The sequence below is a fragment of the Delphinus delphis genome, chromosome 9, assembly GCF_949987515.2.
Source record: "Delphinus delphis chromosome 9, mDelDel1.2, whole genome shotgun sequence".
In the NCBI taxonomy this organism is placed as follows: Eukaryota; Metazoa; Chordata; class Mammalia; order Artiodactyla; family Delphinidae; genus Delphinus; species Delphinus delphis.
In genome coordinates, this window is record NC_082691.1 from 78,421,410 (window position 1) to 78,449,243 (window position 27,834).

The window sequence follows — 27,834 nt, forward strand, 5'->3', positions numbered from 1 at the left end:
TGCTGAGTTTTGACTGGCATTTTGTTGAATGCAGAATTATATCACAACAATTAAATGTAATTATGCAGACCAACAGTTAGAATAAGATAGACACCGTTGATTCTTTCTAAATGACTTCCCTCCAAATTTTCTCCCTTAAAGTTTGAGATTGCTTGATTTTAGTAAAAAGGAAAAAAAGGGCTTCCCTGGTGGCGCAGTGGTTGAGAGTCCACCTGCCGATGCAGGGGACATGGGTTCGTGCCCCGGTCCGGGAAGATCCCACATGCCGCGGAGCGGCTGGGCCCGTGAGCCGTGGCCGCTGAGCCTGTGCGTCTGGAGCCTGTGCTCCGCACCGGGAGAGGCCACAACAGTGAGAGGCCCACGTATCGCAAAAAAAAAAAAAAAAAAAAAAGAGAAAATTTGGTTTTTTCCATTATAGACATCCCAGTGATCTCTCCATAAATAGTACTCCTAAAAATATGAAAGTCCAGATTTTTGAAGTTTTCTTGATAATTTTTTAAACTCAATAATAATTCACTAATTCAGTTGTTTTGTTATACAGAATTCAGAAAAAAAATGTGTTGAAAAGGGGTATGGAGAGATTCAACATTCTCCATGCATTTCAGTTTTGACAAATAGTGACCACTCTTGTTTGTCAAGGATTTTACTTATAGTCCCTCATTCCGAAAAGATTGCATAATCAGTGCAAATAACCACTAGAGATAAGCCATGTTCTATTAACACTTATTGAGTCTTCTTCAATCTTAATTTCTAGGACAAGTAAACAACAAAAACAATTTTTTTTACTTTCATAGTTGTGAACATTTACAAAGCAAGACAGCATCCTTCTCCAACTCCTGTCCCTTCTCCTAGTTCTGTCACTGGTGTCTCCTCTGCTGCTCCAAGTCGGGCTTTTCAGGCCACCAAAGGACAACAGGACTTCCAGAATACCATTCTCTGCCCCCTCCTGAGAGCCAGTGGTCACAAGCCTGTGCTCTGTCCCACACTGGTAGCATCCAGGTGGAATTTAAAATAGAATGGATGAGGACCCAGTTATGTAAAAAGTCACCTCTGGTCTTCTGTTCCATCATGAGAGTTAAGACCAGCTGGGGTGCTTCTGGTATCAGTTTCCAGTACATAAGTCTCTGTGATCTGCAGCAGAAATTCTTACAACAGGGCCCTTAGAAGTCTCGTCCTCTGATGGACTGCCAGAGACAGAGTCCAAGGCATATCTGTGCAGGCAGACTTTTTGCTGAGTTTCCCAGGGACTGAGAGAAAACTACCAGCAGGCACAGCCTCTCCTGGGTTCTACAGCTAATAATCTACAATTGTCCCGGATGGGAGGTGGGATTTATTGCTGGCCAGCTACTTATCTTGGTTCAACTGGCCCAGTTGGTCAGAGAGGACCATGGTCAGAGATGCAGTCTCTCTGAAGAGCTTCTTTGAGTGAAATGAATATTTCCTCTGGCTCTCCCTCCTAAATCCCCTTTTCCAGAATGTAGCTCAAAACACCTTACCGTTGCTAGGAAAACAAATTCATGTACCCTTCTCGCCAGATCAAGAAGCTACAGATGCTTCAGTAATCTGTACAAACTTGGAGTTACACTGTGCTTTGCTTAACAGCATTAATCAAATTTTAGGTAGCTGGGCTCAGATCATGAGATGATATAAGTTCAGCTCCCATTTTGAACAATTAGTGGTATGATCTTTACAACATTTTTTAGAAAGCCTGCATAAGACAGTAAGCACGAGGTTATGTTCTATCAGACAGTTAATATTTTGTTCTCTCTCTGAATTACAAAATCACAAATAATAAATAGGAAATGAGATTCCTTCTTGCTGCTAAAGAAATGAACAATTTGAAATGTGTAGTTGCATATATGTTTGGATTTGACCCATCATTTACTTTATTGTTCAACTTTAAATAGAGAGCATAACCCCCACTAACGGGAGTAGAGATGAACCACTTCAAATTAATAAGAGATATAAATTAGATTCTGAAGGAGCCCCTCACCTTCATATTCCAGGATAAAGAAAATATCTGTAACTTCTTTTATCTTCTAAATAAAGTTTCATGTGACCTGACAGGATTATAATACATTTTAAAATTCGACCACCTTAAGATATTTCTGCAAAGAAAATAATTCATTTTAATTAAAATCCACAAGGAAAAGTGGAACAGAAGATACAAAATGGGGGCCAGAAAACTCTAGCCTGTGCCACCCTAAGAACTGGGGCCCCTCTCTCAGGTAGACAAACCCGGTCGCTAGGCTTCCTCCTCCTAGGAGTGCAAATTCACTAGCAAATGCAGTCTCTCCACCCCACCACAGCCATGTACACACCATGCCTACCGCCTCCCTCCCTCCAGCCCTGTGGAAACTCCAGTAAGAGATTCAGATCCGAAAGAGCTTTTGAGCATTTTACAGGTGAGAAGACTGAGGATCAAAAGTGAAATTGATTGCCCAAGATTATAACCTGCTAACTGGAAACCCAATCACTCAACTCAGCCCAGTGCTCTTTCCACTATACCTCCCAGTCCACAAAAACCAGACAGCAAAGTGGGGGTGGGGGGTGGGGGTGGAGGTGGAATGGAAGGGCATCCACGCAGACCGCCATCTGCCTCTGAGAGACCCGACTTCAGGGAGACCTCTTCAGGAGACCCACCCACCCACTGTGGGTTTTTGTTTATGTTCACAGAACAGAACATCTCTTTTGATGGAGAGATCTGTGAACTGTGATATGAAGATCCAGGGGACACAGAAGAGGAATTTAGACCTTGAGACCAGATACCTGGGATTTGGTCAAAAAAAGGAAAAAAAAAAAAAAAGCAGTGCTTTTTAATCAAGTTCTGCAGCAGTATGTTGTGGTAGGAAAAACAAGACCTCTAAAATAAGATCGATTTTTGACTCTACTATCTTCTAGCTGAGTGGCCTTGAGCAAGTTTCTTAGTGTCTCCAAATTCATTTCTTTATCTATAAACTGAGCACCAATTTGAGGGGTTTGAATCTTTGCATGGAGAGAGAAGAGAGAGACAGAGAGTAAGAGAGAAAACACAGGGGGCATGTAGGCTCTCAGTGCATGACACAAAAAGGCACTCAAATGTCTGCTTGTTGAATAAGAAGCTTAATTCTTCAGCTGGACCATCTCCTGGAAGTAAGTCTCCTTTGCTTTAGAGATATGAACAGAATGACCCCTAAGGCCCTAGACCACACAGAAAAGATGCAGGACCACTCAGGCCCTGAAACTGTGCCTTGGATTTGAAACTAGTTGACCCAGTGGTCTTAGACTCTAAGAATACTGTGAGTGCCCCTCTAAAGGTTTATTTGGATGCCTGGACAGTGTTTGATCCCTAGACTAACAACAAAGGCAACATTCAAGTGACCCCACTCCCAAACTAGATTAAGTAATCCTACAGTGTGTGTTCCCAGCGCACAGTACTTCCCCAATGCATTCATTGCTCTGGCTGTGATTGCCAACTGGGCTATAAACTCCACTACCAGTTAACTCAGTGCTATCCCCACTTTTTAACCCATAACAGAGGCTCAGTATATCTTCCTAAAGGAAAAAAGTCCAGCAACATCCTTAAAACATCTACCATCGTTGGCTCGAAAAATCAACCTAAAGTATTCGTGTTCTCCACTCCCCCAGTTCTTCCCCAATACCCCTGCAGAGGAAGCCTCTTCTCTAGTTTCACCATTTGGGCCACTTAGATATCTGCTCGGGATGTTCCTCACCACGTTGTTAATCTGTTCAGTAAATTGTGCTCAAAACCAGGATCTCGTGTACTGGGCCCCATGGCAGGAGTTCAGCAGGGAATTCTCCACTATCCCTCATGGAGAGGCTCACAGAATAAAGTGAGCTTGGATGAAGCCTCTGATTTTCAGAGAGGCCACTAGCCATTAGCCAAAATATTTCTGGATCAGTAACTACACCCTATCATCAACTTGACTCTCTAAAAATTACAATGTGGCTTTAGGACCTGGTACATAGCGTTCACTCAATAAATATTTGTTGGATAAAAAAAATGAATGGGACAGGATGGGAATTTCAGTGAGCTTTTATTGCTCTGGGCTGATATAGGAGACATGCAGCAAATAAAATCATTTATTTGAGGATAAAGCTAATAAAGTAAATCTTTAATTTGAGTAAGTCTAGATTTTGGAACCCACTAAGGTGGTATACCCTGAGAGTTTACTAACATTTCAGAAGTCCTCTGAGGAGCAGGTGATGCCCCTCATAAACATTTCCTGTCACCAACTAGTTGAGACAGGGTTTTCTGATACCGCAGCTACGCATGTGCCGCCTGAATTCAGAGTTCTCCCCAGAGATCTTCTAACCTGGAAAACACTGGTTAACTAAACTCTCTAAACTTCCAGGCACCAGAACATTCTCCTGCTTCCGAACTCTTTGGCTCCAGAGAGTAACTTGCTGGATTCTATACTTTCCTTTACTGATAATCTCAAATTATTTTGTTTCAGACTTGTCTCCATGGCTGGAGACAAGGCCAGAAAGGCTGTGCCTTTAAGGGAAGGGATCTTCATAAATTCTCACAATAGTGGACACACAGTAGGTGTTTCATAAGTAAGCTTTTAAAATTTGTCTTCAATGTGTAGCCCTGTCCAAAGTCTCCAACAGAGACATAGTGTGCATTGGAGAGAAGGGAAAGAACACAGCCCTCATCTTTCTAGAGCTCTCCAGACAGCTCTCACTCGCATTCTCTCTGTGCCCTCCATCTTCTGACAGTGCCCTCAAAGACTACGGAAAATAAGCAAAATCGTAAAACGAAATCACCTAACACAATTTAAATATGGTAGATTCGATGCTAGGCTGGAATCTTCCCTTTCGATAAAAGTAAATGCCTGCACAGACGATGATCGATCTCAAGCTTGACAAGTATTTTACTCATTCTCTAAAGTCTCCTGAAACGTTGAGACCTCAAGCAGGATGTTGAAAGGTCAATTTTTTGGTAGCAACTCTGACTCAAAAAGATTATTCTCCTGTGAGGTGAAGGAGAGGAAAGAAACGGGGGCAGTGAGATTTTTCCATCCACTCCACCCAGAGGGTAATTAATCCAAATGAGACTGGGCTGGGTGGAACTCAAACATCGCCCATTCAACCCACACCTTCACCCAGGGTTGTTAAGACAGAAGCTCCCCTATCAGTCTTCGGGTTGAATCAATACCCCTCCCGCAGAGACCCGCTCTCAGGAAACTGTGACAGGAGGAAAGGTCAGGAGCACAGGATCTGGACCCGCTGTCGGGGAACAGCGGGCCCGAGCGCCCCCCGCGGAGCCTGCTCTCAGCCAATGAGAGCCTGAGGACCCGGGATGATGAGATGAGGGGCCGCTGCTGGGCCAATCAGGCTCCAGGTGCGGCCAGGGGGAGGAGATGGGAGGAGAGGCCGGGGGCGATGGAGACAGAGCTACATCAACAGAAGTTTCTCACCTTGGAATGCGAGGGACGCTCCCGCATCTCCGGCACATCTTCAACTCGTCTCGGGAGGAGTGCCCCAAGCTACTTTCCCAACTTCCTCACGCTGCTCCCAGCTCGCGAGGAGAAGGCTGCTGAGAGCCCCTACTACGGCTGGCCTTTTTACGTTGTCTGCAGGGAGAAAGGAGGCGAGGGACAACTTGGTGCTGGGGAACTGACCTCTGTCCTGGTGGGCCTCTGGCTGGGGAGGGTCGAAGAGGAGTGGCTGGGCCTGGGAGACTCCATGCGGGGGCCATGGACAGAGCAGCGCTCCTGGGACTGTCCCGCCTGTGCGCGCTGTGGGCAGCCCTGCTCACGCTGTTCCCCTGCGGAGCCCAAGGAAACTGGATGTGAGTATGGGGGCAGCAGGGGCGCACGGGGTTTGTGGCAAAAGGGATGCCCAGCCTCAGGGAACTTTCAGCTGAGGCTGGAGAGGAGAGGCGGGACCCTAGGGCGGGCGACCTAAATTTCGGGTAAACATCTGGGATTGGGAGGAGAGCAGGGCAGCGGCTGACGCTAGGGGCGGCCGTGTCTTACAGGTGGTTGGGCATCGCCTCCTTTGGGGTTCCGGAGAAGCTGGGCTGCGCCAGCTTGCCGCTGAACAGCCGCCAGAAGGAGCTGTGCAAGAGGAAACCGTACCTGCTGCCGAGCATCTGCGAGGGCGCCCGTCTGGGCATTCAGGAGTGCAGAAGCCAGTTCAGATACGAGAGATGGAACTGCCTGGCGGCCGCCGCCGCCCCGCCTGACACCAGCCCTCTCTTTGGCTACGAGCTGAGCAGCGGTGAGTCCCGGGACGCTCGCAGCTGGCGCGGGACGGAGGGCAGGTCCTCCAATTCTTGTAAATAAAGAGTGCTTGCGTGGTCCCGTCGCTCCCTAAATCCCCAGAGAGGTCCTTTAGTGCAATGAAACTGGGGGCGACTGAAGCCAGACCCGGGTGCAGGTGCTGTCCTGGACGGGGTGACACCCGAGGTCCCGAGCGGGGCGCGTGGAGCTGTAGCTCTTCCTCCTTCCCCGCGGCGCCCGGCCGGAGTTGGGGAAAAGCTGACACTCCACCCCGCCGACCCCTCGGACCCCGTAGCGCCCCCCTACGTGGATGACCAGCTGGAGAAACATGATGTCGGCTACGGGGAATGCCGCTGCCGCATCTGCTTTGATTTAAAAGCAGCTCCGCTGCGCACCGAGCCCTGGCTAATTGCAGCGAAGCCCCAAGCTGGTTGGCTCCTTACAGCACCCGGAAGACGGAATAATGGCGATTTTAAAGGGACTGTCCCGGGCAGCCCCACGTGAGGCTAGCTCGAGCACTACTTTAGTTCTCCCCTCTATTCCTTTCCTTCTATCTTTTCCCTCCTCTGCGCACAGCCGCGGCGCGGGAAGCTGCAGTAACACGAAGTTCCACTTCCACCGGCCTAGGAGTGACTTGGTAAGGATAAAGGTACAGAGGTATCAGCAGATTCAAAGGATTTCAGGCCCTGGGCGCTGAAAGATTCTTAGTTGTTTTCCACACTCATTTCGGTTCCCCCTCCACCTTTGACCCTTCCCCGCCGGGTCCCAACACTCACCGCCGCCAAAGCATCGCTTTTGCCCCGCTGCGCTTTGGCCGGCACACCCTTCCGAAAGGGCCCTGACTCCCTGCAGAAAAAAAAGAAGAGGATGTGTTCTTCACAGTTGCTGAAATGTAGAGGCATCAGCTGTTGAAAGGGTTTATTGGACAACGACGTGATAACGTTTCTACTCCAATCTAAACATCTCCAAAGGGGGGGAAAAAGTCGCCTGCTGAGTCCCTTCTAGTCCATTTTATTACTGTTTTAATGGGACTTTAATTTTCAAAGATTTTAGCTCAAAACCTATTGCAGGTGTGTGATATCCATATTCAACATTCAATTGTTTTCCATAACAATTCTTTTTTTTTTTTTTTGCTGATGACATTTCAATTATCTTAACTGCCTTTAATACTGTAAGTCGATATAATACTGTATATAAGAATATTTATATAATATTTAACTTTCACATTAATATCGTTTTTCAGGATATCCTTAAAAAATCAGTCTTTGATGTGAAATGAAACTGCAACATTTATCTCCTAATTGCTTTGGTCTTTGCTTAATTTTAATTTGCATTCTGACGTGTATTTTTTACACAACAAAAGTCATACCAAAATTTTCAGCTTGTGTTTTCTGATAACACATTTTAAATTTAACGAGAAGGGTAAGTGGGACTCCTTTGGGCATTGTATCACTATTTACGTATTCATACGAGGGATTTTAAATTCAACGTGTTATTTATAGAATTTTTATTGTCTGTTAAGTGTTGAGCTGGATGCTGACATACATTTCAAATTTTAAAAATAAACATGATATTAAGGTATGAGGACAATTTATGATATACAATATAGGAAAATCATACTGAAAATTAATGTTGCTGTTTTAAAAGCTGAGAACAATATGAAATTGTCCTTTCTTAAATATCTACTCATTAAAGCATCCATTGAAAAGTTGCTTCCCTGATAAGAAGATAAGTAGAAGACTTTGTTATGAACATAAACAGAGAACGGTATGACTCATTCATTTAGCAACTTATGTTTTATTCTAGGCACCAAGGAAACAGCATTTATTTATGCTGTGATGGCTGCAGGCCTGGTGCATTCTGTGACCAGGTCATGCAGTGCAGGCAACATGACCGAGTGTTCCTGTGACACCACCTTGCAGAACGGCGGCTCAGCAAGTGAAGGCTGGCACTGGGGGGGCTGCTCTGATGATGTCCAGTATGGCATGTGGTTCAGCAGAAAGTTCCTAGATTTCCCCATCAGAAACACCACGGGAAAAGAAAGCAAAGTACTGTTAGCAATGAACCTTCATAACAATGAAGCTGGAAGGCAGGTATGTATTACAAAATGGAATAGAAATCCAGTGCCTTTAGGTAAATAACACTAGGATTACACTTCTGGATCAATCTGACCAAATGGTTTAAAAACCAAATGCTTGCAGTCTAAGAATATATATGTATGTATGTGTGTGTGTGTGTGTGTGTGTGTGTGTATGTAAAATTATATGTTTATTATATATGTATAACAGCAAGTATATATATATATATATATATATATATATATATTCTTTCATGAGCCTGTACTGACCATATTGATTTAGTTTAAGTTTCCATCTGATGTGAGTTGAATCTTATTATACAATATATTTGTGATTGTATAGTTCGTATACCTAAAACACCAATTATAAAATAACAGAAGTACAAGTGCCTGTTGGGTCATTTTATTCCACCCTCTTAGATGGTTAGTTGCAGAGCCAGAATAAGACTTACAGTATCTGCCTTTCTAACAGGACTGAATCAAATTTCATTTTTTCAAATTTGAATTTTCATTATATTTTTAAATCTTTATTTTAGTAGACAATGACATCTAAAGAAGTTATCAGTTCTGTCCTTACTTTCTCTAGCAAAACATTCTTGAATACATTAGAGAATACACAACTCAAGTAATATTTTTCGTAAAACAAAATTTATTTAAGGGAAGTAGTTATGTTATTATAAAGCAATGTAGATTCACTGTAAAAACTGAAAAATACAGATAAATGTAACGCAACTATAGATATATTAAATATTTTGATATTTAAAAATATAGATATATTAAAGATCTAGGGAGAGGGAAATTTGAAGAATCACATCTAATTAACCTCTTTTATGAATATTTTAATGCTAAATTTTCTTAAAATGGCGTAAATTTGTAGCTTAATTTAACTTTTATGTATTTCCCTTAATGAATATTGACACAATAAGCTTTGAGTTCTACAACATAGTTGAATTACTTGGTAATTCATAGTGACTTTCCAAAAACAGTCAAAACCTCTCTTAGGTATATAGATTTTCTATTTTGTAATAATCTTTTCAGGATGGGAATATCACCACATATCCTATATTATTGTAAATATTCAATAACCTGTAAAGGTCCCAAAGTAGTCATTGCAATCTGCCACATTCTCCTGCAATAAATTAAAATGAGTTGCGGTATCTCTTAGGAATATTTAAAGTATATGCTGTATTTGTTTTACATTTTTGGAAAGTGAATAAATGGAACTCTCTTGGAATAGTTGCAAGTTTCAGCCAGTTTTCTTTACTTAACCACTTTGGTTTAAAATACAAAAACCGAAAACTCAATAAATATATCACCATAACACTTCAAATTCAAATTTGACTATTCAGTTCTATTTGAATATTGATTCAAAATGGAAGATTTGAAAATAGGAAAGTCAGTAAATAGTTATGTAAGCTTTTCATTTTTTTGTTTTGAAATTTTAAGTTAATTTATCTCACTAAAGTAACTCCTGCTAACACCATAGTTATGCACAGGTCTCTTCTTGATAAAGTTTTACATTTAAAAAAAATTAAATGAATGAGTTTTTGCTTCAATTTAAATAATATCCAATAAAGGAATTTTTTTATTTCTAACATATTAATATAAAAGAGGTTAAAGGTAATTAACATTTGTTCTTTAAAACTCTAGAGAAAAACATCAAGTCAAATTAATACATTTTAAAAACAAGAAAACAATGGAATGAATATTTAGTATCACCTTAGACCTTAAATCTTCTTTAGTCATTCTTTAAATAATTTGGTAGAGACTAAAAAAATTTAATCAGAAAACAAAACTTCAAACTCATGTTATAATTCATTCTTTTGAATAAAGTTATCTCCAGACTTATGAAAAGTCCTAAAGTATTCTAAAATGTATTTTTATTAGCAATATTAGACAGCTATTTAGTTTTATTCCATTTTATGTGGCTTTTTTTCAAATTAGGTAGCAATATTTGCCTCTATAACTATTAACTTTGATCTATTTATATTCTGATTTTTTTAAAAAAATTACAACTATTCAGCATCAATTTTAATCCACTGTTTATTGGCAATAAAACAATGTCCTCACTTTATTGAGGTTTTCCCTATTATTCTAATTATGCCCAAAAAATTCAGCCTTTAGGTATATACACATTTTGTGTAAATTTCAGTTTTCTCTACTGAATCTTTTTTTTTTTCCACATTGGTCTTGATGGAATCTTTAAATATTACAAAATATTACCTGGATATTTTGAGGGCACTACACTGATGTTTTTGTTGGTCTTTTCTCATGAACTATTACAATTCAAAACATTTTAATATTTTTCTTTCCATTGGTGGTCAAAAAAAAAACAAGAAAAAAGCCAACACCACCACCAGCACCGGAACAACAACAAAAATCAACCAGGTTTCCAAGATATTACCTAACGTGGAAGAACAAAAAACTACATTTTCAATATTGGCAATTAGGAGTTTAATCTAATAGGTATATCCTTCTGAGTAAGGGTCAAGGTCTGCATTCAACTGAGTTGATTTTCCTCATCTCAAAATTCCAAACTCAAAACGTAGGAAAGCGTTCAGAGAAATGTGGGTACTGGTGCTTAGTAGTGCTGTGAGCAGAGTAGATGATTTTCTAACCGCTGACCTTAAATACTCTAATCCCCACTTGGTTTCTGACACCATTCCTAAAGTTATGACTCCAAGAATAATGTTGCCGAATGGTGATTGTCTAACAGAACGATGTGATGTCTTCCAGGGGCAGAACTTCTGAGAATAATGTGACTTGGAATATTTATGGGTATTTCTTTTTGTGTGCTTAAAATATTTCCATTCTTCCCATGTCCACCTCATAAACTTTTAAGTTTCCCTACCCCATAATTTGTTTTATGATGAGTAACTCAAAAAAGTGGCATGGGCCCCACCCCCAAATTTCATTAACCTGTTTCAAGAATATTTACAAGTGCTTGAACAACACACAAGTGTTTTGCTTTTCAGCAGGTTCATATATATTTTTGGACTGAAAGGGACAAAATGGGTCAGAGAAATAGGAATACTACAATTAACCATCCAATTTATGTCACCGTTTTCATAAAAACTTAAACAGATCATCTGATAGTTGACAAATGAAATGTCACAAAATGTTCCGTAACAGTTGTTTTTTTTTTTTTTTAGTCATTTCTGTAAAGCTTGGATAAAGCAACCTACCGAAAAAAAATCACCTCCGGCTGTGTTACCTCTGAGTCAAAACTAACTCCTTAGACCACTTCTCAAACAGTTTCTAGTTTTACATTAAGTGTTAATGATACATCTTTCCTATTTCACTTCATCAGAAATTTATCAAACCAAAACTTAACATAGGGAGCCCAGTAGATTAGATGCTATGCTCCCAATTGCTCTCCCATAGTTTAAAAATATTCCACCAAAATGTGCACATCTGTTTGCAATAGTTAACAAAACATTCCTCTGTTAATATCGTTATAAACCTTAACAACTCAGCGAAGTAGAGAAAGGAATTTTCTCATAACCACACACAATTCATTCGCTTGCTATTCTCTTACTTCTCCTGTTAGAAAATCACTATGTATCACTGTATCTCAGAATGGCTATTTGACATCAATTAAGAATCCTAGCTGAAAAGCTCCAGAGTATATATTTTTGGAGTGTTCATGCAATTTTCTTAAATATATTTGTACTTTCCACTTTCATTTTTCTCTGTTCTACCAAAATTATCCTGCTGCATATAAAGACTTTATATCATATATTACCATCTATCCTATGGAAGACAAGTGTCTCAACCAGGCTATTTATTTTTCTGTCAAATTGGAATAATAAGCAAGTACATGTTCATGAACTACCTACTATATGCAAGGCATTTCTTCCTATAAAACTAAATCAAGTAAAATAATTTATGAAAATGTGCTCTGAGAGTTAAATTCTGTGTGTGTGTGTGTGTGTGTGTGTGTGTGTGTGTGTGTGTGTGTGTGTACATGTTATCTGCCCTTGAACTCTGCATTTCATCACATTCTCCTAGTGGTGGTTGCATTGCTTTATTTTATCCCTATTTGTCCAAGTTTCTTCCTTGCAGTCTTACAAGGGTATAATCATTTAAATTGCATGTCAAGTTCTTTGTCTTTCTATCCTAGAATATCAATATGAATAGTATTCACATATATAATAAAAATACTATTTCTTTTCTTATACTTATCGTTAAAGACAAAAAGGTAATGGAATTGAAAGATAACAGAATTAAATTCCTTAAAAATATCTCTAGAAAGTTTAGTTAACTCCACGTATTTAAAAGTTTCTAGTTTTCTATGGCAGGAAACTCTCCCCAAAATTCGGTTACAAATTCAGCAGGTGGTATCCCTGGATTCAAGATCAGTCTTCCCTCTTATCCTTCACACCTGTGCAGTAGTGTGTCACTCTTGTGTCCTAACACTGTTGTGGGCTGAGGAATTGGAGGAAAACCCAGCCAGATCAGGGTCTCCCAATATCACTGACTTCCTGGCAGTGACTCTTTTGTTGAAGAAAGTGGTCTTTATTACTTCCTCTTGATTCAGATTACCAACAGAGGATGCGTTAAAACTGTTCAAGTGAGCTAGACTAACCATTCAATGAGTATTTGGTGAGCATCTATTCTGTCCTCCATGCTTTGCAAATTGGCAACACCATAGGTAATGTCTGAACTGGTTAATAAAAGGAAAAGGCAGCTCCTCAGTCAAGAATCTGAGCGAGAGGCAGCTCTAAATCACTAAGTGATGACTGTAACGAGCGTTGATCAGGTTTAAACACATAAACTTACATTCTTAGATTTTGGGCTTTCTTTGGACAATTTGTTTTGCTGTTACCTGGCATTGATTGAGCTCTCTTTTTCTCATATCCTTTGGGCACTTAAAATCTGAACAAAAGTAGGCAGATCGCATTAATTTGAACATTTATTTGCCTGGAGACTTTTTAAAAATTGAAGGCTTTGTGAATATCAAATGCCATAAATTGAACCAAATAAGCTTGTGTGCCAAATTGTTCTCAATTGAAAGGTAAATTTTACCTGAGATAATAAGAAATAGACATATCTACTCGCTTCTTAGTTTCATGAGTTCAAAACAAGCATATGTGTCGTATCCTATAAAAGATAGTGTTTAAATGTTGTTCGGTTTATTATTTTAAACACTAATAAAAAGTATTGAATATTACACAAATCAATACCATATGCTCTCATTCAAGGCTGCAAATATAACAAATTGTTTGAAATACTCTGTCTCATTAGATAGTTCAGAAACTTTAGTTAATTTGTTAGGAAATGTAACATTCCACAAACATGTCAATGTCAACTGTGGTACAAAATAACAAAGTAGAAACCCCTGTCATTTTATAGTTTTGATAAGAACTGTAAGTGGAATTTAAGCGGTGGGGTTTTTCCTTTATTTGGCGAGATTACACACATAATTTCCAAGTTATCGAATGGCTAGACCCATTTTTTATTTTACCCAGCCTGTTGACAGAATGTCGACTCTCCAGTTAGTCCTGACGATTTATTAATCTGCTCTGCCATCCTCTGGGGATTGAAGGAAGTTATGCTGACTGGCCGGTATGTAAGAAATTAGAACTATAAACTTTTATTTTAGGAATCTCTGTATTGTTTGTGCACGGTTAGCCCCATTTGAAATTTTATCTCAACTCTTACCGTACCTTCTTCGTCAGGGACAGGGGGTATTTATTTTGACCTTAATGTGTGTCAGGCAATGGACTCTAACCCATGTATGTCATCTCATTGAATTCCTCCGTCTGAACAGAATAACTCAGCACTTGGAATTGAAAAATCATATAAATATTATACCTTTTCTATGTTAGGAGGGTGCTACTGATACATCAAGAATAGGACGTATGTTTTGAATTAATTTTCCAGAAGAGGGGAAGAATTGGCTGGGAGCCACTGCACTCTCCAACCCCTTCTTTTGACCAACTTAAGTTGATTAGTCAGGATTTCTCATGTGTTCTGTGACCAGGGGATAGCATATCCCCCCAAACCCCTGTGAATATAACTGACGTTTGCAGTGATCAAACCTGAGAACTGTCAGTTCAGTAGCTCTCATCCTTGGATGCCCTTAGAATCATCGGAGCAGCTTTGTAGAAGTCATTGCCTGGACCCCACCTTGACAAATTAAACAAGAACCTCAGGGGTTATTTGTAAAGTTTCACAGCTGTTTCTGTGTGCATACAAGTCACCTGAGGATTTTATTAAAATGCAGATTTTGATTCCACAGGTTTGGTGAGGGACCTGAGAGTTTGTATTTCTCACAAGGGATGCTGGCGCTATTGGTCCACGAACCACACTCTGAGTAGCAAGGTGCTAAAATGAACGGTATCGGGAACATAGAGGCACTAATGAACATCCTCTCACACCCAAAATTAAATGAGAGATTAGAAATAAACGTAACTTCCCTTTGTTATCTCAGCTAATCTCTGTTAACGTTATTAGCTTGGTCTGCAGCTTTAAATTAGACTCAGAAAGGTTTGTTCTGTAGAGTGAAGAGAAGGACAAAACATTTGAATTCTGAGCGATCTAAAAGATCCTTGACGTGCAAAATCATCCTTATTTTTTAAAATTATTATTATTATTTTTCTATTATTTAATTGAAGTATTTTTAAAACTATTATTATTTTATTTAATTTTAATTGAAGTATATAACCATCGTTTTTATACAGGAGTAAACAGATCCGGAAAGTTAAGTGATTAGGCTGGTAGTGCTTCTGTTGTTGAGTAAAACACTTCATGAACGATGTTTCACTCAATTCCTGTTGGTTTCAGGCTGTCGCCAAGTTGATGTCATTAGACTGCCGGTGTCACGGAGTTTCTGGCTCCTGTGCTGTGAAAACATGCTGGAAAACCATGTCTTCTTTTGAAAAGATTGGCCGTCTGTTGAAGGATAAATATGAAAACAGTGTCCAAATCTCAGACAAAATAAAGAGGAAAATGCACAGGAGAGAGAAAGATCAGAGGAAAATACCGATCCACAAGGATGATCTGCTCTACATTAATAAGTCTCCCAATTACTGTGTAGAGGATAAGAAACTCGGGATCCCAGGGACCCAAGGCAGAGAGTGCAACCGCACGTCAGAGGGCGCAGACGGCTGCAACCTCCTCTGCTGCGGCAGGGGCTACAACACCCACGTGGTCAGGCACGTGGAGCGATGCGAGTGCAAGTTTATCTGGTGCTGCTACGTCCGCTGCAGGAGGTGTGAAAGCATGACTGATGTCCACACTTGCAAGTAACCACTCTAGCCTTGGGCAAGAGTCCCCAGTGACAGACGTACAACGGGAGTGGGTCCCACTGTGCTGGGCTGGGGAGCCTGACACCTGCCTCCTCAGAATTCCCAGATCCTCGAGGCTCTCTCAGAAGTCCCTTTACCTGATCGATGTCAATGTCACACACTAGGCATGTAGATTTCTTGGGATTCTAAAACTGAAAAAGTTTGAGTTCATATGTTGGTGGTTTAGGGAACAGATATTGAGGGCAAGGAAGATAAACTGTCTCGTAAGCAAGAAAGAACAGGAAAGAGCCTTCATGCCGAGAGAACTGGTCCATACTCAGGATAAGATCCTTGACTATGGAACTCGGTTATGGAACTCAATAGTGGTGGGTGAATATTAGTCATTTAAAAAAGACATCTATTAGAGCAGCAAGGAGCAGTAAATATGAATCTCATTCTCTGAGTATTTTTTATGAAGAAATCATACTAAGTGTTGGTGCATAGAAACAGAAGGTGTTGGGATAGGTTAACAGAAGTGGTGGGTGCCTACTTAACACTTTCATTCATTTCAGAAGAAAGAATCTTCATAAGTGATATAACACCCCCTAAAACATGTCTGTTAGCGAGATTTCGTGACAAAACAAAAGAAGCAAGATGTAAGAAGCAAAATGTAAAAAGCAAAATGTATGATTTGGAGTTTAAGTGACTTTTAACCAGGAGAATTGATCTAGAAGAGTATCAGTGAGGTATATAGCAACCTTTATCTTTGGCTTCACACTTTCATTATAGACCAGCTTCCACTATTAAAAACTCAGCTCTGAAATACTGGAGGAAGGGATCCTGAAAGCATGTGGGAAAATCAGAGGTAGAAATATAAAGGGCTCTCGTACATTGTAAGGAAAAGCACCCTTTAAATGTGTAAAGACAGTATTTTGTACAGTATTTTGTTAAATTTTTTTATATTTTGTAAATAATGTTTTTAAGTTATATGATATATATTGAAACTTAAGATATTTTTTGCCAAAGCCCAAGAGCTAAGGCAATAAAATTATCTCAGAAATAATATTAGCTTCTGTTTCCTTTCATACTATTAACTTTGACATTTTTTCATACATTGAAAAAGAAGTTCATTGAGCAGTTAGTTACATGGATGTGTATTTCCTGCCGAAATGGCAGCTTTATATGTTGTAAATTAAAATATGCAGCAATATATTGACAATTGTGCTATTTCAGCAGTCAGATTAGTTGAATTCTGTTCTCAATTAGTTATGTTTAACTTGTAAGGTTATTATAATAAATTATACAGTAAAAGTCTTAACTGGAAAAAAGAATCTAAATCAGAATAATGATCAATTTGTGGATTTGATATCCTGGATATTTATTATGTTGTGTGAAATGCTACACTTCCATGTGAATTTTGAGTGGTCTTGTTTTAGTATTCATGCATGTATATTCATGATATTTTACAAGGTTCCTGGTGAAAATTACAGGGCTGTATTTAAGGTGGTATTTTAATGTAAATGCTATGTTTTTTATGAATTGTTAAATATTTCAGTATCATATAGAAAAAATAGATTTTCTAAGTTCAGAATGGACAAAGAAAGAATATTCTTTTTCTCAAAATAAGCTAAAGAAATGTTTCCCTGACCATCCTGGTCTCATTCTATTTCCTTTCAATTTTATTTAAAAGGCAAAGCAATAATTTGTGAAAAAGAGCAAACCATGGAAAATGACTCTGATCTAATATTAAAATCAAGGCTAAACATTTAACTGTGACCCTTAAAATTTAACAAAATTACTATTTACTGAATGAGAGACTCCAAAATGACAAATGAACAAACACAGTGCTTATTTAAGAGTGGTTTACCATTCTTTAGCATCCACTGATGAGAATAACCTGAAAAATAGACACTTATTCTTTTTTTTTTTTTTTTTTTTTGCGGTACGCGGGTCTCTCAGCACTGTGGCCTCTCCCGCTGCGGAGCACAGGCTCCGGACGCACAGGCTCAGCGCCCATGGCTCACGGGCCCAGCCGCTCCGCGGCATGTGGGACCTTCCCGGACCGGGACACAAGCCCATGTCCCCTGCATCGGCAGGCGGACTCTCAACCACTGTGCCACCAGGGAAGCCCTAGACACTTATTCTTATGCCTTTTTTCGCAAAGTAAATCTATTTTATCTGCATTGAAAATAAGCACTCTTTCTTAAAACATGAAGACTGCAGTTTCCATTAATGACCATTTTTTTCCTATCAACTAGAAAACTTTTCGTAATTAACTTACCAACCGATTGTGAGAACCAGGGAGACTTTAATTCACAAATACATGACTACTATTCAGCCATTAGCACCACCCCGTAACCCCCGCATGCCTGAGCAAGAACTCCCAACTCCCAAGCTGTGTCTTTGGTTTCTTCTTTTCAGTCTCCCTGGCATCACCATGGAAGCCATCCATGAATGTCTCACCTGTTTTACTGGTTGACTGCCTAGCTTTGGCCCATTTCCTTCCCAGTCCCCATCGTAGTATAGGTAGCAGCATGGTGCTCCTGGAAATACACGTTCTGGGGCCCAAACACTTCTATCCAGTTTAGGCTATCGTGCCTTCATGGTTTAGGGCTCCTTATGGTGCAGGTAACAAAAAAAAGCAACCCAGACTGACAAACATTAAAGGAAATGTACTGACTCAGTGGCTGAAAAGTCTAGAGTTGTGACCGATTCAGGTGAAGTTTGATCCAAAAGCTCACACCATGTTCCCAGGGCTCATGTCTCTCCATCTCCAGCCTAAAGAGGTTGGCTTCTGTGAAGTTGTCTTCGACTGCAGGCTCCACAGGGCTCTGTGCCAACCCCCCCAATACCCTAGTCTCAGCAGCTCTGGGCTCTCGGCTTTTCTCATCAACATGGCTGCCACACTTCCTTCCAGATCTAACATTCTCCTACTACTCATTCTAAGGAAAGGGAGAGATTCTTTTTTTTTTTTTGGTTACTCACACAAGAGAGAGGGCAAACTTATTTCTCAGAATGCCCAGCAAAAGTCATCATTGGCTCTGATTGGTTAATGTGCCTATCCCTGAGCCAATCACAATGGCCATTGGGGACTGGGGTTGGATGATAAATACACTGATCATTTTAAAGCAATCAAGACCCGTGCTGGGACATGGCAGTGGGGTTCATTCCAACTAAACCCACATAGTTTGAGAATAGGAATGAGTCCACAGAGAAAAACCAGGCAGTTATGTTACCATAAAGGGTCCTCTATACTGGACAGTCCCCAGTTCTAGTGATGTGTTTAGGAAACAGCTTTCTGGTATCACATGGATCAGGCTCACTGCCAGACAATCACTGTGGGTAAAAAGTGCCTTGATTTGTTTAAATGCCCTTTATGATGATAAAAGGGGAGGGGAGTTACACTCTAGTGTATTAATTTTCAATTTAGGAGTTCAACATTTTGTAAACTGGGAACTGCTTAACAGAGGCAATGGTTAGAGGCAATGATGATTATCTTGAAACATGATCAAGAAAAACGTATCAAACAGCATTATCTGTAATCTCTGGATAAGGAAGTTGGTTAATTAAAGCATTTCCCTGATAATAATACTTTACACAACACAAAAACACTTCAATTTGTTTGAATACAAATAACAGCCTTATTTCCTTATTCATGATTGGGGTGATAGTTGGTTTTGTTGGTGGTGGTTTTTTGTTTGTTTGTTTTTTAAGGAACTATGATAGTTATACTAAGAATACAATGGAATTGAACTATGTAAGTGAGGTGCTATGACCCCATTTTGCAGATTTGTAACCACATGATATTCACAGTAAATATTTTAGAAACACTTTCATTTTTTGAAGTACTGTCAGTACTGATGTGTTTAGTTTTACTTAAGATGTGGAACCAGAAGAGCTTTTCATCCAAATATTATAGGCAATTTGGTGAGCTGCCGGTATTTTTTTGCATCACCTTCCAAAGGCCATCAAATACTGAGGAATTAAACCCACCATTTGGAGACAGTCAGTTATCCAGAACACTATAATACACTTAGCTGACTTGAAGGAAGAAAGATTCAAATTGTATCTCCAGGAACCATGTATACTCGGCAAGACAAGACTCTCCTAAAAAAAAAAAAAAAAAAGACAAGACTTTCTTAAGGGAAGTTGGCTAAGATCCTTGATTTATTTTTAAATTTCAGTTTCAGTATAGACCAGATGTGACAAGTCATAACATTTCTTGGAGTAGGATAATGAGGTAAACTGAGAAGGACAAATATGTGGCCCAGCATGAAAGGGAACACAGCGGTGCACCAAGGACTCAACACCTCTGAAAAAGAAAATAATGTTAGCAAACACTTAGATAGCACTTACTATGTACCAGGCATTGTTCTAAGTAAATCGTATATGTTAAGACATTCGATCCTCACGATAACCTCATAAAGTAGGTGCTATTATTGTGGTCCTTAGTGTATAGAAACAGACACAGTAATGGTGAGGTAAGTAGCTGGCCCAGGTCACAAAGAACAGACTAGCTTCAGAGACTGTGCCCTTAACCGTCATATCGTTATTGCGTCTCTCACAGAAACAAAATAGTACAGAGTTTACAGTATACCATTTAAAGGGTTTGGGGATTTGTAAACATAATGACAGCTACAGGCTGTTCCTCCCTGGTTTGATTATATAAACTTGGTTGAGAAGCTGGAGAGAAGTGATGGGAAAACTGAGGTCTTAGAATTCACCATGAAATGTAATTAAACTACACTGCCTCTTGATTTCTAAACTCTAAATGATTTAAATTGCCTTCTATTTTAGATCACAATGTGGCTAACAGTTGGATTATGCTTCAAGAGCCTAACAATCATTCCAAAAGGAAATAACTAGGGGTGAAGATCAAACTAATTTAGTGCGACATTAAATAAATACTTACATCCTTTTGATTGTTGTGCTTACAGCCAATTGTTACATAAGGTGTTATTTTTAATAGATGGATGAAATTTACCGTTGGTAATAGTTTACATCCACATCCAAAGAAAAACCAGTAGAGATGGTTTGCATGATTAAAATCTCTTGAAACAAAATCATGCTAGAAAGAGCAGCCTCTCCCACTTGTTGTAAAGGGAGAGTAAAAATAAATGTGGGCCAAGTCAACACAAAGTTTCACATGTGACTTTTAAATTTGCAGAAAGAAATGAAAGCATCTGATTTGTGTGTGAGAATTAGAAGAGCAGGGAGAACGGGGATATAGGGCTGCCTGTTTCCCTCTGTTAAACTGCCATTCTGAACCCTAGGGGTGATTCACCTCCAAAGAGGCCAGGAAGCCTTCTCTTCTGCATGTCAGTAACAGCCTTCTGTGATCATGGCTCATATCCACCCCGCCGTGTTTAGCCAAGAAAAAGGAAGGGTGGCCCGTTATAGAACCTAATTACTCTTTTTTTTTTTTTTTGCGGTACACGGGGTGGCCTCTCCCGTTGCGGAGCACAGGCTCCGGACACGCAGGCTCAGCGGCCATGGCTCACGGGCCCAGTCACTCCGCGGCATGTGGGATCTTCCCGGACCGGGGCACGAACCCGTGTCCCCTGCATCGGCAGGCGGACTCTCAACCACTGCGCCACCAGGGAAGCCCCTAATTACTCTTTGATAAAAGAGGAATATCACTAAATTTAACTGCATATTTAAACACACCTGAACTCTTCGTAACCAAGGAAAAGTGTAAATAAACAAAATGTAAGTCAATAATTACCTATTTATTTCTAGTACATAATCTATACTTTTAAAAAATGTTTAAAAAATTTTGTCAGTTGTATTGTTTTTATATTTCCCCCAGCTTTATTGAGATATAATTGACATATAACACTGTGTAAGTTTAAAGTCTTACCCATTTTAATTGCTTGACCTCAAACTCCCTGGCAAACAACTCATTTTTCCTCCACACAAGGCTCTATGCAAGCAAGGCAAGAAATAGCCTATGGTACGACAGCAAGATGGGAAAACTGAAAAAGTAAACGTGATAAATCCTCTTTAACATGCCTGATATTTAATGGGTCCAGGCTTAACACTTTTACAGGCTGAAAGATAAATTTCTGAGAAAAAATTCTCCCCTCTGCTAGCTTAAACACTTTTTCTTCACCCAAATCACTTCTTGAGAAACTACACTCTAAAATTTTTTGACTTAATATATTAACTACAATGTCAGAATTTCAATTGCCACAGTGCCTGTAACTGTGCCCATCCCACAATCCCAGTGCTGTAGAACTGTAGGGAAACTTCTCCAGGGTATTTTCGTAACGGGATTTGTTTTTCTTCATAATGGGATTTTAACAGTTCCACAAGAATTGGCTCTCAACCCCATTCCCAGGCCAAAAGTTTCAGATTTCCATAGGAGTTGAAGTGTCACCTCATTTACTGATCTTAAATCCCAGGTTCTCTCCCTGAGGGAGAACAGAAAGTCACCAGGGAAAGGTGCACTCCCCTCGGTCAAGGGCACACGGGCTTATTCCTCACACCTCAGGATATCCTCACCAACCACTCTTCTTCTTCCACCCAGGGCCTCCCCATGAGAATCACAACCCTCAGGGACCACTGAGACCACAGTCTTTCCCAAGACTGAACATATTTCTACCCCTCAGCATCGTTTGCTTTCACTTCTCCTCTGCTCAGAGCTTGGACCTGCAAGACATTTTCTTTGAAATTCATTTCTATTCTTGTCAAACGAAGCACACAGTACTTCTCTAATCAGGTTCCCTCTACACGGGGGTGCAGAGAAGCCAATTTCCAGGTCCGCCATCTCATTCCACTGGTGACGCAGAAGGCTAAGACCCTGCAAAGAATTCCTTGCACCAGTACTGAGCTTGTTCATCTGATCAGGTGACATCCAAGCAGTACCAACAGCACCTGCGTGGAAGGTAGACAAGCAGGACTGCATATGAACACATAATGCATTGCTGAAAATGTGTTTGAAAGTCCAATGAATACATTTCAAATAACAGACTTATAAGGGAAGTGTTGATCCCAGAGACCAAAAAGAGGCTTCAAAGTTCTCATTCAAAATTCTTCTTTTGCCCAGGCACCCCTGCTGATAGGTAGGAACCTTCACAGACCCTCTGAGCAAGAAGCAAATGCTGGGGTGCAAGGGGGTCAGCCAAGTCTCAGTATCTTCTCTGACCTGATGGCCGCCCCACCCTGCCACGTGCAGGAGTTGGGTGGAGAGTTTGGAGGTTTTCGTGTGCTCTCTGGGGCTGGGGCTTCAGCAGAGTGTCCTATGAGACTCAGCTGCTGCCACAGGAAGGAATCAGAAAACACCCCCTGCCTCTGACTGAAGTCACATAACTTCACATACTTGTGGGGGGCCAGCAAGTGAAACTATATCATGTGATCATTTGAAATGCTAGCTGCATGGACATACACAAAAGCTTGAATTCTGCACATGAAAGGGAGTTCAGCGTCAGAGTGGAAGGGTTGGTAGTATATAGTCAGGGGCCTGGAGGTTAAGGAGAACCTCTGGTGAATAGCGGTAGCCTCTCTCATGATCTTACTACCCTAGTCATTTAATGGCTCCCTTCTGGCTTGGTGTCTTGGTCTGCTCGGGCTGCTATAACGAAACACCGCAGACAGGGTGGCTTATGAAGAGCACAGTTATTTCTTACAGTTCTGGAGACTGGGAAGTCCAAGATCAAGGTGTCAATAGACTCGGTGTCTGGAAATGGCCTGCTTCCTGGTTCGCAGATGGCCATCTTCTCACTGCGTCCTCACATGGCAGAGAAGCCCAGCCAGGGAGCTCTCTGGGGTCTGCTTGATAAGGGCAATAATCCCGTTCAGGAGGGCTCCACCCTCATGACTTAATCACCTCCAAAAGGCCCCATCTCCAAATACCATCACGTTGGGGATTAGGTTTCAACGTGTGAATTCTGAGGGGACACAAATATTCAGACCATAACACTTGGTATGATGGGGTTGGAAAGCTAGAGGCTGACTTAACTTTCCTCTATGGCTAAAACATTACTAGAATGCAAAAGACATAGCAATACTAGAAATGCTAACAGCTGCATTTAAAGAGTAGTTTGTGTCAGGCATTTTGGTAAACACCACAAATACATAGTTCTATCCCAGTTTTACAGGAGACGATACTGACTTTCTCAAGGTCCTCATGTAGCTGATGGTGGAACAGAGACACATACTCAGGCAGGTCTGTGTACTCTTAGCCAGTAGGCTACCCTGTCGAATTACAGAATTCTCTCCTCTTGAAGATTTTACGCCCTGCTCCTCTCTGGTTATCAAGTGAAACAATATGGGGTGATTATACGGAACATTAGAAGCTTGCAGGTTCATAAATCAATTTTCCCTAATAAAGGGAGTATCTTTTGCCAATTGAGTTTCAACTTGTTCTTTCAATTGTCAATACACTCAGGTGGTAGGCATGATTTCTGCAGAGCTGAACAGGGAGCTTAGCGATGGCGGCCCGCTGTACCTGTGAACCAGCTGTACTGGGAAGACTGTCTTCGCTGTGTTAACGTTTGCTTATAAACTACCCACGGAACAAACCCAAGAGAAACCTCTCTTCTGTCTCTACCCAAAGGGCTGGCAGTCCCTCTTCCTTTCTGAGCACTCCTAGAAGAGTCATCTTAGTGTGGAAAGTGTTTCCTTAATACAGCTGCCCTCCAGTACTCTGCCCCTCACTGGACTGGAGGAAGGTTCTGGGACAGGACATCTCTTAGATTCCAGATGGGCTTTCACCAGGCTGGCTACACCATCCTTTGCTGCTCCCTGATACTCCCAGGCCAGGCCTGCCTGCTTTTTGCTCCATCTAACTTCACTGGAACCTCAAGGAAGGAGATGGGGACAATAGTAGAGGCTGAGGCCAGGCTGAGGGAGCTTTGAGGGAAACAGAGATTAGCCATTGGCATGTGCCAATCAAAAACCAAGTCTACAACAGAAAAATCATCCTGGGAAGAGACAGCCAAAGAACGCTTCTGAGGAATGCTTTAGAAAAAGTAAGATCTGGTACTTCATTCTACAACTCCTAATTTACATGCACTTATTGCTGTCAAAGGCCCAGGTGAAGAGGTTAAGTGGCAAATCATTTTCCTGATCAACACGAGCAATTATTTTTCCCTTTCACATTCATTTTTTAAACTATTGTAAATGCATTTCCACCTTCAACTGCTCTACTAACTGAACATAGCACATTTCTCATTCTTTCATTTAAGAATGGGAAGTGTCAATGAAACTGAATTAAACTATCATCTTTTGGGGGGGTCAACCTATTTATAATTTGTATACACTAAATATAAAAGTGCATTTCAGGCTAAAGGCATTGAGCTTCGTCGGGCAAAAAATGATAAAATATCAGCTAATTCATTTCAAAACAAATACGATATAGAAAGAACAGTGATAACCTTTAATTAAAGTCAAGAATATACAGATTCTGGCTCAATTTTCCTTTCATTTCCCCATATCACTTATTTTCCTACTGTCTTTGCTGAATTTTAACAGGCCTATTATAATATACTTGTCCTGGGACAGCCTCTATGATTACAAATAAAAAATACACATCCATAAGTCCTTAAACACCATTTAAAAAACCAAAGTGTCAATGCCAAATTTTTGATTTTAATGAAAATTCTGAACATTAAATGACACTGCTGCATTTACAATGCTGATTTTTAAAAGCTATCTGAAAATAAAATACAGTAAAATTATTGCTTCCAAAGTTATGTTGACATAATGTATACAAGGCAGAATTGAAACAATAGCAAACTGCATGAAGGCAGTTACATAACCAATCTTTATACCTCCTTTTGGCATTTTATACACCTCTACAAAGCTATCATGTTATAGTCCTTATCCTGAAAGGGATGTCCTGCCGTCTAGATACTTAAATTCTATCCATGTTAAGATATCTCCTGAGGATATTAGTGTGTTTACCCATAGGAATGACTTTAATTTTGCATGTTAAGCAGTACAATACACACTTGACAAACCTCAGTGTGAAGTTCTACAGGCATATATTACTTTGCCAGATAATACAAAAAAAAATTCACAATGCAAAACCAAGAGTATTTATTCTCATTATTTTTTAAAAAAGCAACACTTACTTCACAATCCCTGGAACTGTAAAATAGCCATTCTTTTAATTTACAGAATTGAGGGAAGTATTTTAAATGTCAAAACACACATGCTGAACGTGATTTAGCGTATCAGCCCCAAAAACCTGAAAAGTTTACAAAAATTGTTTAGATGTGTAAGGTGCATTTATTCATGAATTACATTCAGTTTGAGGGAAGAAACAGTACCCCCAAACTCACTGATATTTAAGAAATAGCTGAATAACTTCCACCTTGGTTTACAGCAAAATAAAAAATACTGCTTTTAGTTTTTCTTATATAAGTCATCTAAAATTTAGATCCAAAATTGAACTGCTGCCTTTTACTGGGAATAGAAGTTTGATTGTTACATTTTTTATGTTCCAGTTTAAGATACTTCACACACAATAGTTAATGCCCTAAAAATATTTTAAAAACTTGAGTCATTTTGTGAACATCTGAAGTTAAGAAAAGGTAGATCTCTTATATTTTTATGTAGAATTGGGTATAAAGTCATTGTGTGTCAAATAAAATTATTTTTTTAAACAGTATCAGTCCCAATCAGTAATCAGGACCTTTCTAAATATGTCGTTAACTTTTCGGGCAAAAATTACTCTTACGAAGTTAGATGAAGGTAAATACAGAATTTCTTGGTTTACAATCCAAAATTATTGTGACATTAAAACATGCCTCTTTCAAAACCACTTGGTCATTGCTGATGACACTTAAATAAGGAAAACTTAGGCCAGTATTGCTCTAACTATACTGACATGCTGTCCTGAATGACCTACCAAGGCTGGGGAAGGGACTTGGCCTGGTTCCTCAGCTCTGCGGAGTTGCCCGCCCCCCCCCCACCCACAGTCTTACTCTATAGCTTATGCAAAATCAACTCATGCACACTATTAACTCAAAATCCAGCAAGCTACAGCCCTGATGCATCTACATTCATATATTTCCTCTTTACTGTGTACATTAAACGAAGAATTCTGTTGTGCTTTTCACATATTTGATACAAGTTTTCATATTTTATTTCTAGGTTTCTTGGGATGGAAAGAGAAAGACTAAGAAAAGAAATACAACAGGGGAGTCAGACTGTAAAGTAACATTACACACACAACTAGCCCAATATCTTTTTAATTTAAAAGATACTATCATCAAAAGGCCATATATATATATAAAAGAAAACAAAGTCTCCTCCCTAAAACCCATATTATTCCAAGATAGATTTTTCACAGCGACTAGTATATATATCAATACATTTTTCAAATCTGTTCAGTTATCCATTGTGTAATGCTTTTAGAATTAAAAGATGCTATTATCATCGTAGTCTGAACATTGTACCATTAGGGAGATGTGCTTAGAAATGGTTCAGTGATTTGCTCATTATGATGACTATTTACAAAGATGTCTATTTACGTTAGCAATAAATAATCCTGATATCAAAAGAGATAATGGTCATGCACACACCGAGATGGCTGCATGCTCTTAAAATATTTACATGTAGTTTTTCGGTTAGGGCTTTCCCATTAGCAAGTGAAAGTATGGTGCCTTCAATTTTCTCCACATCAGTCTTGCTTCTGGGGGATGCATCCTTCCATTTCTACAACTTCAGGCCATCCTTCATATTTGTTTGTGTCCTTATTGTTCTTTATGTGCTGTTGGAACACAATCATAGTATACAGTTTTTAGAATTTTAGCGAACTGCATATCTGCAATAGCATACTTATGCGTACTCACTTCAGTAACACTTCTATCAACATGTAAATTATTGTTCAATATATTAAATGAGCAACACTTGGCATCTGGCATGTAGTAGCAGACCTTCAAAGAACAGCTGAAAGAACAAAACACTGCAGATGGTCTTTAAAGGATCACTTGTTAGTCAAAAGTAGGTTTACATTCTACCAAGTTCTAAAGTATTTCTAAACTTAATTGATTACAGCAACAAAAGTTCAATTAAAGTCTTTAATAACCAACTTCCTAAAAGGCTTAAGATAAAACTAATCATATGCCAATGCATTGTCATGTAGGAAAAAAATTTTCATGCAGAATTGACTATTTTTAAGTTTAAAATCAAAATAGCGCCACGGTTATTTCAAATACTTGATTACCAAGAACCTATGAAAAACACATGAACATATTTAATGTCTGCTTTATCTAAGTTTCAAATAACTGGGATAGGAATAGGCACTGCATGATTTCACACAATTGCTTTTGTCCATTAATTAGGA

General features: G+C 39.8%; 2 protein-coding genes across 3 annotated transcripts in view; one reads left to right on the forward strand and one right to left on the reverse strand.

The window, feature by feature from the left end:
* Positions 1-5,702: 5,702 nt before the first annotated feature.
* Positions 5,703-17,077, forward strand: WNT16 (Wnt family member 16). The gene is made up of 4 exons (XM_060019964.1): positions 5,703-5,797; positions 5,987-6,228; positions 8,037-8,323; positions 15,097-17,077. Exons 1-4 carry the CDS (start codon positions 5,703-5,705, stop codon positions 15,559-15,561), a joined length of 1,089 nt encoding a protein of 362 aa, XP_059875947.1. The 3' UTR covers positions 15,562-17,077.
* An 8,031-nt stretch (positions 17,078-25,108) lies between these two features.
* Positions 25,109-27,834, reverse strand: part of FAM3C (FAM3 metabolism regulating signaling molecule C) — a 51,591-nt gene continuing 48,865 nt past the window's right edge. For both annotated transcript variants that reach the window (XM_060020797.1, XM_060020796.1), the window contains one exon: positions 25,109-27,258. In XM_060020797.1, the coding sequence (XP_059876780.1) occupies positions 27,169-27,258 (90 nt within the window). In that variant the 3' untranslated portion in view covers positions 25,109-27,168. The remainder of the gene's footprint in view (positions 27,259-27,834) is intronic.